This window comes from Manacus candei, unplaced genomic scaffold, assembly GCF_025592945.1.
Source record: "Manacus candei isolate 608988 ecotype Guabito, Panama unplaced genomic scaffold, ASM2559294v1 h1tg000008l, whole genome shotgun sequence".
Lineage (NCBI taxonomy): Eukaryota > Metazoa > Chordata > Aves > Passeriformes > Pipridae > Manacus > Manacus candei.
The window spans coordinates 17213983-17228782 of record NW_026138056.1 but is presented as its reverse complement, the minus strand read 5'-3'; the positions used below and the strand labels follow the sequence as shown (position 1 = coordinate 17228782).

The 14800-nt window shown below is 34.8% G+C and overlaps 1 protein-coding gene across 2 annotated transcripts in view; it reads right to left on the bottom strand.

Moving 5' to 3' along the window:
- Positions 1–993: 993 nt before the first annotated feature.
- Positions 994–14800, bottom strand: part of SNTG1 (syntrophin gamma 1) — a 338500-nt gene continuing 324693 nt past the window's right edge. For both annotated transcript variants that reach the window (XM_051774281.1, XM_051774288.1), the window contains one exon: positions 994–7053. In XM_051774281.1, coding sequence (XP_051630241.1) covers positions 6895–7053 — 159 coding nt within the window. In that variant the 3' untranslated portion in view covers positions 994–6894. The remainder of the gene's footprint in view (positions 7054–14800) is intronic.

Below are 14800 nucleotides of genomic sequence, written 5' to 3'. Positions count from 1 at the left end.
GAGAGAGAAAGGTGACAGCAGCACTGCCATAAGGGAGCTTACCTTGCTTCTCTAAACTGGTAGCACAAGAAAGGCACTAAAAATGTGCTTGTAAGTTGTGCACTTGACTCACCACAGATTGTTAAAAACGTACAAAGGTGCCTAAATAAAAGAAGGGACTCTCCCTCTTTTAACATCTCCTCCCTCAGTCAGGGAAAAAGACAAAGAAAATCAAACTCATCAAAGTTGGTTTTGTTCTAGTACATGCGGCATCATTTCAAAACTGTTTGGTTTCAAAGATATACCAAAAATGCCTTCATGCACTGCAATATTGGACCTAAGTTAATTCCAAACAAAACTAAGAATTAAATGTCAATGGTCAAATAATCCGGCAGTCGTGTGGTAAAATAATCTGGCTGCAGGTGAGCCTCATAGCTAGGAGAGAGGCGGATATTTCCAAAATCCTAGTCAAGCTTTAAGTGGGTTATATGCCTTGATCATACAGGTAAGGAATGGTCATTATTTCTATCAAATAACCAGTTGTGCATAGTGTTGGGATATAACTTTTCTACCCCAGGGTCTCCAACTACTTCCTTGATTTCCCAGACTTGGCTTTCAATGATATAAAACTCATACACTGTATGACTGAATGCAAAAGGTTAGTTAAAAAAAGTATTTATTTTCTATTTTTTCTGTTATGTTCCATTACAAAAAGAAGCATAACAAAAACAAAACAGAAGATAGCATTTTATTAGTGATACATTAATGAGCTTAAACAACTAGGTGATTTATGCTTGTCACAAATACATATTACAAACAATCACAAAACCTTAACTAAAAATGAAATAAATAATTTGAATAGCTTTTCTTAAATTTCTAATATTTATAAAATATATAGCACTTTCTATTACATTTTTTCAGTCATTTTTTATTCATAACAAATTAAAACTTATGATATATATTGCAAATATGCTAAAGGGATAAGAATAATTAAAAAAAAAAAAGTTCCTGGAGGTATGAAATAGTAAATTAGTTAGTGTTTATCAATTTATTATCATATACCCAGACTGTGCATATCCTGCAAAAATAGCCATTTCTTCAACTAATATACATATGTTTCTTTATAGTATTATAAGTTTTTAAATGTAAAGCTTCATGGATTTATGCTTCTGTTTCATAGTTGTGCCTAATATGTAACTCTCATTAATATATACTGAATATCTTCCGTTAGTATATACTAATATACACACACACACACACACACACACGCACACATACACACACGCTACATTATATATTAGTATATACTGAATAATAAAATAATTTCTATAATATATAGCTGGGATTCCTGTGGAGAAAGTTGTTGAAAGTGGAAGCCACGTATACCGTAGTAAAACTAGGTAATGTAAATGAACGCATTTAGTTTTAAATTGTTCAATATATTTTAATAGATTATGTAATGTACTGTAATAATATACAGAATCAGAACAGAAATTTATTTTTATTCCAGTATTCCTATGTTTTTTTCTATTATTCCAACAAGATATGAACCACTGTCTCTACCAAATTTCCTGAAAATTGAGCCAAGCAAGTAGAAATGTGTTGACATTATAGAACTTATTCCAGGAAAATACAAAAATTCCACTTAAGAACCCTCCAAGTCAGGAAAGCACTTAAGCACAGATATGACTTTGCTATAACCTGAATCTTAATTACACTCAAGCACTCTTACTGCTACACAGATGCTCTTGCCATAATCCTTAACACTGTCCCCTGACTGTGTATAAGAGTTAGCAGCTTTGTTATGTAGGGGAGAGTACAGTTTTCCATCTGTCTGAATAACGGGGGTGAGGAAACAGGGAAGTACACTTGGGGACCTCATAGCAAATATTCAGGTATGTATTTGCATGTGATAGACCAGGAAAAAGATGCATCAGGGAGAAGGCTGACCTGCATGGGGTAGCCTGCTTGCAGCCAATACTATCCCAGTGTGGCAAGGGAAAATGATGCAGAATAACTGGCCCTTGGCAACCTCAGCCTTTTTCAGCTTCATTCTGCCCCTTGCCGCAGCACAACATCCCCCTTCAGGCACTAAGCTCTGGTGGGCTATACTGGGAAGCTCAGCTTTTTAGGGTCCTTCAAGCACCCACAGCGCACAAGCAGCAGCCCCACAGACACAGAAGCGCCTGGCACCAGAACCTGGTAGTCTCACTGTTAGCGTGTCAGAGGGTTTTTTTACTCTGAACTCATTTCAGTTGGGCTGCATGGTCTGAAAGCCCATTAGGACCTGGAACTTATATAGATGTGATGCTTGTTTAGTTTCATCCTGATAAAAACGGTTCATGTGCTTAAAGACCGCTCTGTGATATGAAGAATAGCACAATGAGTGGGTGCAGGCAGAGCCCATATTAAAAAAACACATTTCTGATAAAATTAAAGCACTAGGATAGGAGCACCTCTAGCTCCTGAGAGAGAGAGAGACAGAGACATACAAGTGCACCTTCAGATATCTGAAGCTACAGTCCTGCTTTGTGTTTCCCTTTTGAGAGCCTTGAGTGGCATCTAAGACAAGTAGTTAAATTTTGGGAGCTTGAGTGAGTCTCTCATGTTTCCCATCATACTGAACTGGTCAGAGGTGCGGGTCCAAAGCACAGACTCATAATTCCCTGATACAGAAATTTTAAAATCAGCTTAAACGTTTGTTCAGACACTATACTTTTTCAGAGACCAGATCCCATAAAGAAATGGAAAATCAAATGCAAGGATTAGTGTTTAATATTAATAAAATTTCCAAAAGCTTCCTCGGAATAGTCAAAGCAGAATGAAAACTGGTCTGACTTTCTAAGGAAAACTGTTATACATTCATGAGATCTTCAACTTTTTTAACACTTTTTTCTGATTCAAGAAACATCTTAAGGCATTCAATAAACCAAATCACAATTAAAGTAGCAGGTTGCAGTGCTGAAAACTACCTACACGTTTGATTGTGCACTTTGAGGTGTTCTGAAAAGTCTACATGTCTAAAATAAATAAATATATTTTTGCAGAATCAAGGATTAATCCAGAAAATAAGATGATTTTGAGATGATTTTCATCTCAAAGCAAATTGATACTGTGTATTACTGATTTGCATTCTTAAAAATTCTAGTTTGAATTGCAAAAAAAAAAAATTACTGGTTTTAAAAAATAACACACAATTAGCTTGTCTCCACAAACTTACTGCACTTAATTAAGATAATGAAATGGTGAACAGCTAAAAAATATGCTGATCTTTATTTCAAAGATGCCTTCATGCTACTAGAACGCAAAGCTCTTTTGAAAATCTCTAACTGTATTTTTAAACAGATTTAGGAAAAGAAATGTATTCATTTACTGATGAAATCAAGAATAATATATATTCAAACCAGTAACACTTCCCTAATAAAATTATGCTAACACTATAACTTATCATATGATTAGTTCTTTGAAGATCAGATTATCTAAAATTCTCATCACTAAGCAAAGCAAATCAAACCAAGTGTATTTTTGGTATAGTGTATAACATCACTTCAATAGGCACAGTACTATAAAGAATTTTCTTTATTAAACTAACTTGACAGTATCATGACATAAAGAAAATAAATTACATATTATGGGTTGGTTGGTTTGCCCTTTCTTCTTAAAATATTTGCCTCCACTTGCATACTCATATTTTAGCAAAAGTTGATGGCTCATAATTGTGTTTTTTTCATTGTCTCTGGGCTGTGTGTACTTATGAAATTCATTTTATATTAAGTGTGAAATGACAGGCTGCAACATAAAGCCTGAGTTTTGACATATACATATGAAGTTCCCTATGCTTTGAATGGGAACCTCTTGTAGGTATTTAAATAAAAAATGTAGCCTTTTAATATGTTTGTAAATTTTGTTTTGGTATTTAAGGATTACTTATAACACAGAGTTTAAACTTTCCCTCTTTGGTTCAAGACTGAATTTCCGACCAACTTGCTTTACAAGGGTCAGGTTGGATGCAGAGGTACCTCTGAATATTCTGTGACGTCACTGCACAAACCCCTGCTGCATTAAAAAATAAATGCTGACATACAGTCAAGGCTATGACGTCTTATGTTCTCTCAGTATCAATTTTATCTTTCTGAAAATAAAGTATTGATTAAGTCCTGCCAGTTGACCTCTTTAGAAAAACAAAAAGAAAATCAATTAACAGGCTAATGTGTTTCTTAAATGTTGTGTATTTAATGCCCACTTGCAAAAGTCTCAGTGATGAATACAGGGGTTCTACAAAAAGAATAATTGTCAGAGATCTTCAGGACACCCTGGTGTCCCAAAAGTTCCTGTCATTAGTTCCTTTCTGCACAATGATAATTTTTAGTATTTTGATTTTTCTGGGGGCTGTCATATGATGGAATCCCTTCATCTACAGAAATTTCCAATGACATACTTTGTGCTGGTTTGGGTAAATGTTATGCTCATTCAAGCACATCTCTTAAATACCTCTCAGTTTCAGTGGTACAAAAGTGCACACAACATGGACAGTTGAAGGAAAAACATTCAACTGGCAGCTGACTAGTTTTAGATTCTGCCAGTGCCAGCAGAGCATGCACTGAGGTGTTAGCGTATGCCGACACTGTGATAGCTGAATGCCACAGCAATGCACTGAGAGGAGATGATTTGGGAGCACTGAGGAGGAGAACTGACATTAACAGATATCAGACTTCTGTTTTCAGCACTGTCAGCACTCTGCCAAGATCTGTGTTTCCAGTATATGCTTTCTTGACGAGGACACAACTGTTAAACCTCTTAGACTGTTGCAGCTTTGGATTCAAAGTATTTGGGGATTGTACTCTCCCAGGAGCAAATTCAAGATCCTATGGACAGCCATGGTAGTTCTATCTGTCACTCAGAGACCAGTACGTGATGCCCTTATTTAAGGACAATTCATATGAACAAATACATGATGATGCCTATGAAAATGTTGGATTTTGATGACACTTATAGTATTTAATAGCTGGATTATGACATCATTCTACTATATTTAAAATTAAAAATAAATGTGTAGCCCTTGGAGGTGTACCAAAAGGAAGTAAATGTGTACTGAAAAACATTTGAAAGTGATAAAAGAGTCCTCAGAAAAATATATTTTTTGATTATTTGGAGCTAGTATCAAGTTAGATCAGTTATACTTCAAAGCAATGTAACTCCCACATATGTAAATCTAAATACTTCTAATGCAAAGCAAAATAAAACGGAGACGTGATTTGCACCTACATTTTGTTAATCTTTTGCCCCTGCCTTGCAGTTTGAATTGTTCCCATTTTGATAAGCTTTTCTCTGGCCTCACTTTTGAAGTTTTAATTATCTTAATACGTAGAAAGGAATGCGAAAGAATTTGCCTGTCTGCCAAAAAAGGCAGATAGTGTCCCTAGCCCATACCTGCTATTAACAAGTCTGGGGTGGAGGGGGAAAGAAAGGAAGTTTTGATTACAATATAATAAGCAGAAAACCCACAAACACTACTGAAAATGTTTTGCCCAAACTGTAGTTCACTAACTCTTCCTGTATTTTTTGGTTCTCTTTCCTGTTTATCAAAAGAAAAAATCCCTCACCTTTTCTGTTGTTTCAACTATATCACACACATCCTCACACCTTTTTCCCATGTTCACTGATGTGTGTCACAGCACAGCATTAAATTATTTTGCAAAACTGTAATTAAATAAAGTTATCAATTTTAAATTTACAAGTCCCTCATATTTCAACTTTAAATGATACTCTCGAATTAGTACGTGGTCCAGACTGATGCAATGGTCTTAACAGACAAAGAAATTATCCATTTTGTAATCTATTCATTACAGCTTATTTAAATTATTCCTGTTTTTTACTAACAATGTAGATCTATAAAATATAAATTATTAAGAATTTCATGAGTGAACTAATTTTCCAAGCATAATGTAAAATGTCTATTTCTTGAGAGCTTGAGTGGAGCAGACATCCTACTTATGGTGTGAAATCAAAGTTAAACCATGGAAGAAACATATTAAGTGGGTTGTCTCTGAAACAAATTCAAAATCTTGTGAACAAAGACTGTTAGATTTACAGTATTCTTGACAAAAAAAAGGAGGAAGTAAATAGTTGACGATATTTTTTGTACTTGTACTTAATTTGTTATTAAAATTAAATTCATATACCATTATTTTTACTTGAAGAAGAGGGTCTTACCAATGAAAAGGTGCTTTGCTTTTTGTGGTTTGGTTTTTTTTGGTTTGGTTTTAATTTATCAGTCCAGGATGGCTATATCTTTGTTGTTGTTACTGTTAGACTAAGAAAACAAAATGGAAAAAGTAGCATGATTCCATGTATGGACACAAGTATGGATTTACAGCAGTGCTTAAAGTGCTTTCTTATTTGAGGAGATACTTACACAAGTGACTTTTCATGCTTATCTCCTTTTCACCATGTATTATATGCTTGTTGCTTGCTCTCATTAATAATATAATGATAGGGCATTATATTCATACTCAAAGTTTAGTATATTGTCTTAAAAAATCTGAAAACAGGAAAATGACAATTCTTTTTGTGTATTATTACAGCAATTTGAAATTTTTATTAAATACTCAAGTGCTTCATTTCATCATTTATTCCTTTGCTTCCAGTGTTGGTTAAAGCACTATGTAAGTACAAATAGATAATACTAAAAGCATATCCATCCTATTCTGGGGTTTCGACTAGTATTATTTACTGACGTCTTGCAGAACTGAGATGAAATTATGATCCCATGTGACCATTTATCTGCTGATGCTGCAAGATGTCTTGCCTCCAGGATTGGTTTCCACGTACATGGTTCACCAAAGGTCTAAATCTTATGAATATTTATACATTGTTATGTGTCCTTGTTAAGTGGCAGTGCTGTCATATGAGATGTCAAGTAGTATACTTTAATTTGCCAGTACCAGAAGTTGTGGGAAGAGCAGAAGCTGTGGCTTGGCTGCCTACATACAAAGGGTCCAAACAAGCCACTTTGGCTGCAAAGAATGAGTGGATACAGTGAAGGACTGCAAACAGGTTGGAAAACTCCAGCTCCTGGAAGTGAAAACAAAAAAGATTAAACATGAAACAGAAGAGCACCTCACAAACACATAGCCAGGAATGAACTGCTACTCAAATAGCAATAATTTTAATAACTTATTGCCATCCCGCTAATGTGCCCTACAATTCTCTACTACAGGGACTTAAATATTGAACATGTAACAATCAGTAAATAATTGTTTGGAGGCTAAGATGGACAAATTTATGAGTTAAGTGCCTCCATACAAATACAAGATCCTGCTGGCTGAAGGAAAAGGAAAGTGATACTATGTAATCTTGCTCCAGGTTAATGCAAATCTGATACTTTTGCAGGTTAATTTAGATAGAAATTTAATGGCTGCACCCTAACAGTCTACACATCTCTGGACTACTACTGGATAACAAATGTACGCACAAAAAATCAATAACATTGAGTTCCACATATGTTACATTTGTTCATCATGTCACCTCACAGTGTTAGTTATTATCTTACCTGATTCTATAAAAAAAAAAAAAAAAAGACATTTCAAAGAGTGCTACTATCATACAGTGATTTTTTGGATCAATTTTGGATGTGTTATTGGACCAAAAAAGGAACATACTCTATGTTTTAACTTCATTAGTAATATGATACAAAGTCCTTATTTTTCTACCTTAATTTACATTTCTTTACAGCCCATCAGCATACAATTAGACTAGCTGTGACTCTTTTAGACACCACTACAGAGGAAAAAAACCTACATTTTTTACATACATAAATTTGCTCCTTTGTGTCTAATTAACTTTGATCAATTTTTTTAAGGTTATCTTCAGTATGTGTTCTTGGAGTTGGTATTTAATCAATAAATACTTGTTGCATCTGAAAGCAAACACAGGTACTTCAATACATGTAGGTATAGGGATAGTGGTGCACAGTTGCTATCTTTCTGCTTTGATTCACTGCCTATACAGATTTCCTCACTGCAATAAGAAGCCAATAATAGATATCTCTGGCATATTCTATTTCTGTTTCTGTCTAGCACTAGTATGTCCAGGTTATGTAGTGCTGAGGGTATTTCTCTTTTGCTTAGAAGAATATTGATGATGTAAATTCAACAAAAATTGCTAAATCCCTCAAAATTACATCAACCTGCAATTTTCTTCCCCTTGATATTTTCTGAAAGATATTTCTTCATGGAATACATGGAGACATTCACAAATCCCCCACGTGTGTGAGAGGCAACAGTGTGAAAGCAGAAAGCTGCATGTGCAGTGTGTCTAGTTATGTGCTGAATAGGTGAAGCTTTGTTCAGTTCTCTTACAACTCTGGCAGATGTCCTTCAGACATGCTCAGAAATAAATCTGTAACATCCCATGAGCTTCTTTAAACTCCCCTGACAATCAATTATCAATAAAGAAGATAACGTTTATGCTGAATTTCACAAACCTGCCATCTGTGTCCATACAAAAAAAAAATCTGTTTAGAGACATTTTCAATTTTAAACCTTGGGAGAAAGACAATTTCATCACTATGTCAAAGTGGTACCTTTTCTGCTTCAAATTTCAAAACAAGAAAATTTATCATAGATAAGAAAACAACGGACATTGAAAGATGAGGAAACGGAATTATGGAAGCTATTTCAGAATAACAACTATCCTTCATTAAGTTACTTTTCAGTTAACTCAGTTTTATTAATATATTAATTTATCTAATCAGTATTATAAAAATAAAACTGAAGCTTAAAACGAGACAATAAATATTTAGTGGAAGTGTGAAATATTTGTAATATCAATTGCACGTGTTATATGTAGAAAGACTACATTTACTCCCATATCTCAACAGAATAAGCCTATTAAAATAAATATTATAGTTTGAGAATTGTTTGAGTTAACTAGGTAACCCTACTAGCTGAAAGTTCTTACTATCATAATTACAGCTACTGGACACTGAATTTTCACAGTGCATGACTATAATAATTGCCAATAGTTATCACAGGGGTTTCTGCAACAGCAATACGTCAGGAATATTCATTGCTCAATGGACCATCAAGGCGAATGGGTGAAGCAACAGAACAGCCTCTGAAGGTCCCACTGGATTACTATTATTGATAGAAATGACACAACGTGGAAATTACCTTGATTGCAAAGAACAGTGCTAAGAATTCAGCAAATGCTTGATTATTATTTGCCATAAAACATTATTCCTATTTCAATGAAGATATGCATATTTGACTGGAAATTAAAGAAACGTGAAGCACAGTAGACTGGCTGGTATGCGGTGACTACATATAGGTCTGATTAATGGCTGCAGCTCAGTTCCCAGGAGCCTGATTGATGGGAACAGGGTCTATCAGGAACAACACTTTTTTGGCAGATTAGCCTAATCACAAGAAAGCTCAATGAACAGATAAGATTTCATGTAGAGCTGCTGACAGACAAAACATGCCCTCACTTCCACTGAGAACTTGCACCTTATGCTGGCCGGCCACAGGTCGGTGCTGCTGCCAGCAGATGGAGGGGAACTCAGAGGCTTTTGTGCATATCCAGCCACCCCTGGTTGTTTTTGTATATATTTCATCCTCAGTCATCCTCTCATTTGAACACACTTTCATTCAGGCAGGGTATTGCATATTACACACCTACTTTAGATGATGTTTCAAGTAAACAAATAGGCAAACCCTAAGAAACCTGAAAAAATATGCAGTGACGCCATTAAAATTGATACCAGTAGGGAAAAGAAAATTCTCTGAACCCCCAAAAAGCAAGAAATCTTAACTTGAGCCGCATCTACTTGTCCACGCAAAAGTACACAATTTAGTATTATTCCAATTTCCAGAATGTTGTCTGTATGCCTCACCTAAGACCCTACTCTCCTAGGAATATCAGTGTACACTTTGGTCTTGAAACTATCTTTGTAAACTATCTGTTGATTAAACTAATCTCACCCTATATTACTGTCATTATGGCAGACACTCCCAGATTATTAACCTGAACATTCACAGTTCCTGCTGGGGACAATGTAAGTGGGCTGAAAGGTGTATGAGAAAGATGCAGTCATTGAGAAAGGTCAGAATTGTATGGAAATTCTAGTAGCCTTTCACAGAGAAAGTCTGGATTGAAAGAAAGAGATGGAAAGAGGAAACAAGAAAAGGGTTTACCCAAACGACAAAAAAACCCAACAAAACACAACAATCTCTTATTGCATTATATTAATGATGCAACTACATAAATGATATATCTACAAAATCAAGCAATTTTGTTTCTAAGTATCCATGATATGGTTAGAAAAAAATCTTCTCTTTCATCCATATTTAAACTGCTGATATGAGAAAATATTTGTTCTTTCATCAAATTTGGTGTTACATAGTCTCTATAGGAGCATAGAATCTGATCTAAAAAGAGATATTAAACAAATAATTAATGTGCAAGACATGGGGAAAATAAAAATTGAAACACACAAACGAACAAAGGTCAGAAATCTGAGCTCAGAAATTTAGTCACTGCAACTGAGCAATCATTCTGTAAAAATCTTAAGGATGTACATTTAAAAGATGTACCTTTTAAGATGATATTCTAAATGTGAAGAGCACTGTGATGCTCACAGAAAAACCCTCAAGGCTAAGAGCAAAGATTACTTTAAAATTGCAATTTGGAGAATACACTTAAACAGAAATGTCAGCCTGGAAAATCGTGCAAGCACCCATCAAGTCACCTTGCAACAGTTCAAAGTGAGTATTTTGTTCTCAGTAATGTGAGCAGCAATGTCTCAGGCTATTTGCCCTATTTTACGTTAGAGTTCTATACTAGACAAATTAAAATACAAATTAATTAACATTAATTACTATTAAGGTATTATTAATTAATAATAAGATTAATGCTTAATCCTCGAAGTTACACTTCTTTTGCTGATACCATATTTCTGCCCTCTTTAGTTCTCCATATTAAAATAGACAAAGACAATTGACTGGACCTTCATCTTTATAAGATTATTTTTATATTCAGTTCAGTTTTGTACTGCTCAGCTTAGGAGTTCAGGTAGTCTGTGAACAAAATCTCACCTGATGCAGCACAGCTGTGTGACCTTGACTGAGTTCTGACAGAACTGTTGTGCTGTGATTTGAGAGAGGTGAAAGCACAGACTGAAGTGTAGTTTTTGAGTTACCCATATGTTTTGCAAGGCACAGAGACTCTCAATTCACAGTTTGGTGTGCTTACTTAGAAATTTCAAAGGAGAAATTACATAAGGAAAAGCACTAATTTTTCTACACATTACATACTTCTATGTTTGGAAGCATTTTATCTTGAAATAGTATCTCTCATTAATTTAAAGCATTCTTCCTTTTTGTCAAAGAAATATAAAGCAGTTTCTACTGCAGTGGTCTAATATTTAGTCAGGTAAAATTGAAGATTACAACACTCTTGAGTTCATTACAGTCCTGAGATTGTGTTAGTCTCTGGAGGCTTCTGTGATACTATGGAGAAAAAATGGATCATCAAACTACACTTAAACCCCTAGCTAAACAGATAGATAACTACATAGGAAGGTGCCTAAGTGAAATCCTTATAGATGCAGAGAAAGCTTTGCCCTTCTGTGCTTGGGTTTTTTTAACCCATCCCAACAATTCAGTAAGAACAAATACAGGGACACATTGGCTCCATGTTCTGCCAAGCCGACAGCTTTATTTTGTAGTTCTCACTCAGAAAAATTCTGTCTGACTGTGCAAACTCATGCAATATCTCCTGCTGAGTGACAGCTGGGAAATAACCTACAGATTGGAATGTCTAAGGGGTACTGGTGATTAATGTTGCCCTTAAGTGGTTTTCTTGTCAGAAACCACTTAGACTTTGCCTTAGAGACCATCAAACTCAGGTGTTTGTTTCCAGGCACCCTGCCACGGATCCACTGGTGTGACCTATGGTAATTATTGTTCAGATTTTTCAGTCTGGAACTGCTTAAATCTATGAGGAAACACTTCTTTTATTCTACATTATATATCTTTGTAGTAACATGATTTAACTTAGAGAGAAGCCAAACAAAAGCATCAGTACAAAATTTTAACAGAAAATAAAAGGTAGTATTTGTAATGTTTAAATATCTAAAATTATTTTAAAACTGATGAGAAGTATACCGGGTAATAAAGTTAAATTGTAACTAAAATCCGTAGCACACGTATGGCTCAAAGCAAGCCATTTTGAATTTCTTTAAGTCAGCATGAAGCACACTGCAAAAAATGTTGACGGTATTATAAAAGTATTAGTAATTCAGTGTCAGTGAAGTCACTTTCACTTAGGAGTATAAACTCTGGTGGTAAGTGTGTTTCTCAACAAAATAAAAAAGCTACCTGATGAATGGATGTGGTTCTGAACTTTTTCCCAAAATGTATTTTTCCTAGATCTTCTAACATTGGCAGTGATATCTCTGTATATTCCACCAGATATCCAACCTGAAACTCTCCTGGTGTAAATTGAGGCCGTTCTTGACCTATTGCTTTTTACTCATGTAGACAGACTGACACTCACCTGGTTACAACCTCATTTCAGGTTGTAGAGTACCATATAATCCCTCCTGAGCCTCCTTTCCTCCAGGCTAAACAGTCCCAGCTCCCTTTGGTGGCCCTGATAACACTTGTGTTCCAGCCCCTTTACCTGCTTTATTGCTCTTCTCTGAACTTGCTCCAGCACCTCAGTACCTTTCTTGCAGTGGGGGGCCCAAAACTGTACACAGGATTTGAGGTGCCTTGAAAGGTACCTTGCTTCCAGATTCCTGCTTGGGAATGCAGAAGTGAAGAGCCCTAATAAACTGGTGCAATAGCCCCTTAAATTTTTGGGTTTTTTCTCCACTGTGAGGTCTCATTTCACTACATTCTGATTATTCCCAATATAACATAACTGGAAAAAAACCAAAATCATAAGGAAAATGTTGCACTGTATTTCCCCTTATAACAGTGAGTCTCCAGGCCCTCTGAAAAACAGAGTTGCATTTAACAGGTGATGAAAGTTGTTGCCATGAATATTCATCACAACCTTTAACAGATGTTTTAAAAAATTCCATAGTCTTATTCCTAATGAAGCCTGCATACAGTATGCATGAAATCTGGCATTACAAGCATTTCTGAAAATCTGATTAACATTTTCTAATGGTTCAACAGTTCCACAAATAGCTATACCTCTAACTTAGTAATGCAAAGTCAAAAAAATTGAGGCTAGACTTTTCCACCTCTCCTCACGCTGCATAGGGATTTAAATCCATGAAAGGTATAAATGCTACTGAAGAATTTTAAGCTAACTAGTGAATGTTCAAAATATATGACCCAAAACCTTTGCATTCATTTTACAGCCACATTTATTTACATTTCTTAGACTAAGCAACACACTTAACAAGCAAACAAATTGGAATCAATAGATGTGCTCATTATAAATGCCATAGCACCTTCCAAAGAGAATATAATCTGACATCTTTGATCATAATATAGATGATATTCTTTCATCACCAAGAAAATTAAATGAAAGTAACAAATTTTATTTCCAAATTGATTAAGGTGAAAGTTTATATTTATAGAAAAGAGAAACAACCAGGGAACATGATAACATATTAATAAGCATGCTAGTAAGTCTGTGTAATATTCTGCCTTCGTAAGGTTGAAGGTAGAATTTCAACCTTGATAAAAGGTAGGTAAAATTTTCTAGAAATAAAGCTCTATTCAATTTGAGTGGGAACAACAATAGGTACAATAAAGGTACCAGACCAGGATATCTCTAAGGCTTATAAAGTGATTTACATGACAGATATAATTTAAAACAGGAAAATATTTTCATGAAAACGGTTGTCCTCTTCAAAATCTAGATTTCATACTTTTTAGAAATCTTTTAAAAAATTTAATTCAGCATCAAAAATATATTCTAGTTTTACCAATTTAAAAAAACCAACAATAAAACCAAACCAAACAAAGAAAACCAAACAAAAAACCTACCACTGTCCCACTCTTAGACTCCTATGAAGTTTCTTCAGTCCTAAAATCCTGTGTTAATATGACAGCAATAGCAGACAGATATTAGAAGAAGAATAACTTGACTTTCATCCTTCAGCAGGATAATAGTGTACAATTGTTTCCTTAAGAGAAAATCATCCTCATGACATTAAATTAGTTTGCATTTTCTTCTTATAGGTGAAAAAAAGTTCTATATTATTAAAACAATTTCTGAAGGAATCAGAATAAAGTATTTATCTTTGAGATGCAGCAGAATGTGGATGTATTGAAAGACATGGTCACCACATTTCATTGTTGTTGATTTAATGAGAGGTTTTATATACCCTCATTGTATTGAGTAAAACATTCAAAATGAAGTAAATAGCTGCTGGGTAGAAAATAATTTACACCAAACATAAAGAGACATAGAGGAAGGAAAAATAGCTGCTTAAGGTAGCTATTGGCATTTAAAGTTAGAGGTGTCTATTGTCACAAAGCAATGTATTTTTTCTTTACACACTTTATTATACTGTACATATTTAGCACCTTTGTTCAATTTATTTAACTATTTCCTATTTGCTCATGGAACTGTATTATTATCCTATTCAGTCAGCAATTTTCTGTCTGATGTGGTCATGAAAAATGATGTAGGAAATGCTTCAAAAGAAAGGCTAAAGATGGACAAGAAAATAGTCTTTAGGTTTACACTAAAATTAGGGTTCTAGTCAAAGAGAACATTGATCCAGACTGCAAGGCAATTTCAATTATCAGAGACCCAGGGAAATCACTTCTCACACACACTGGGACAGTAAATG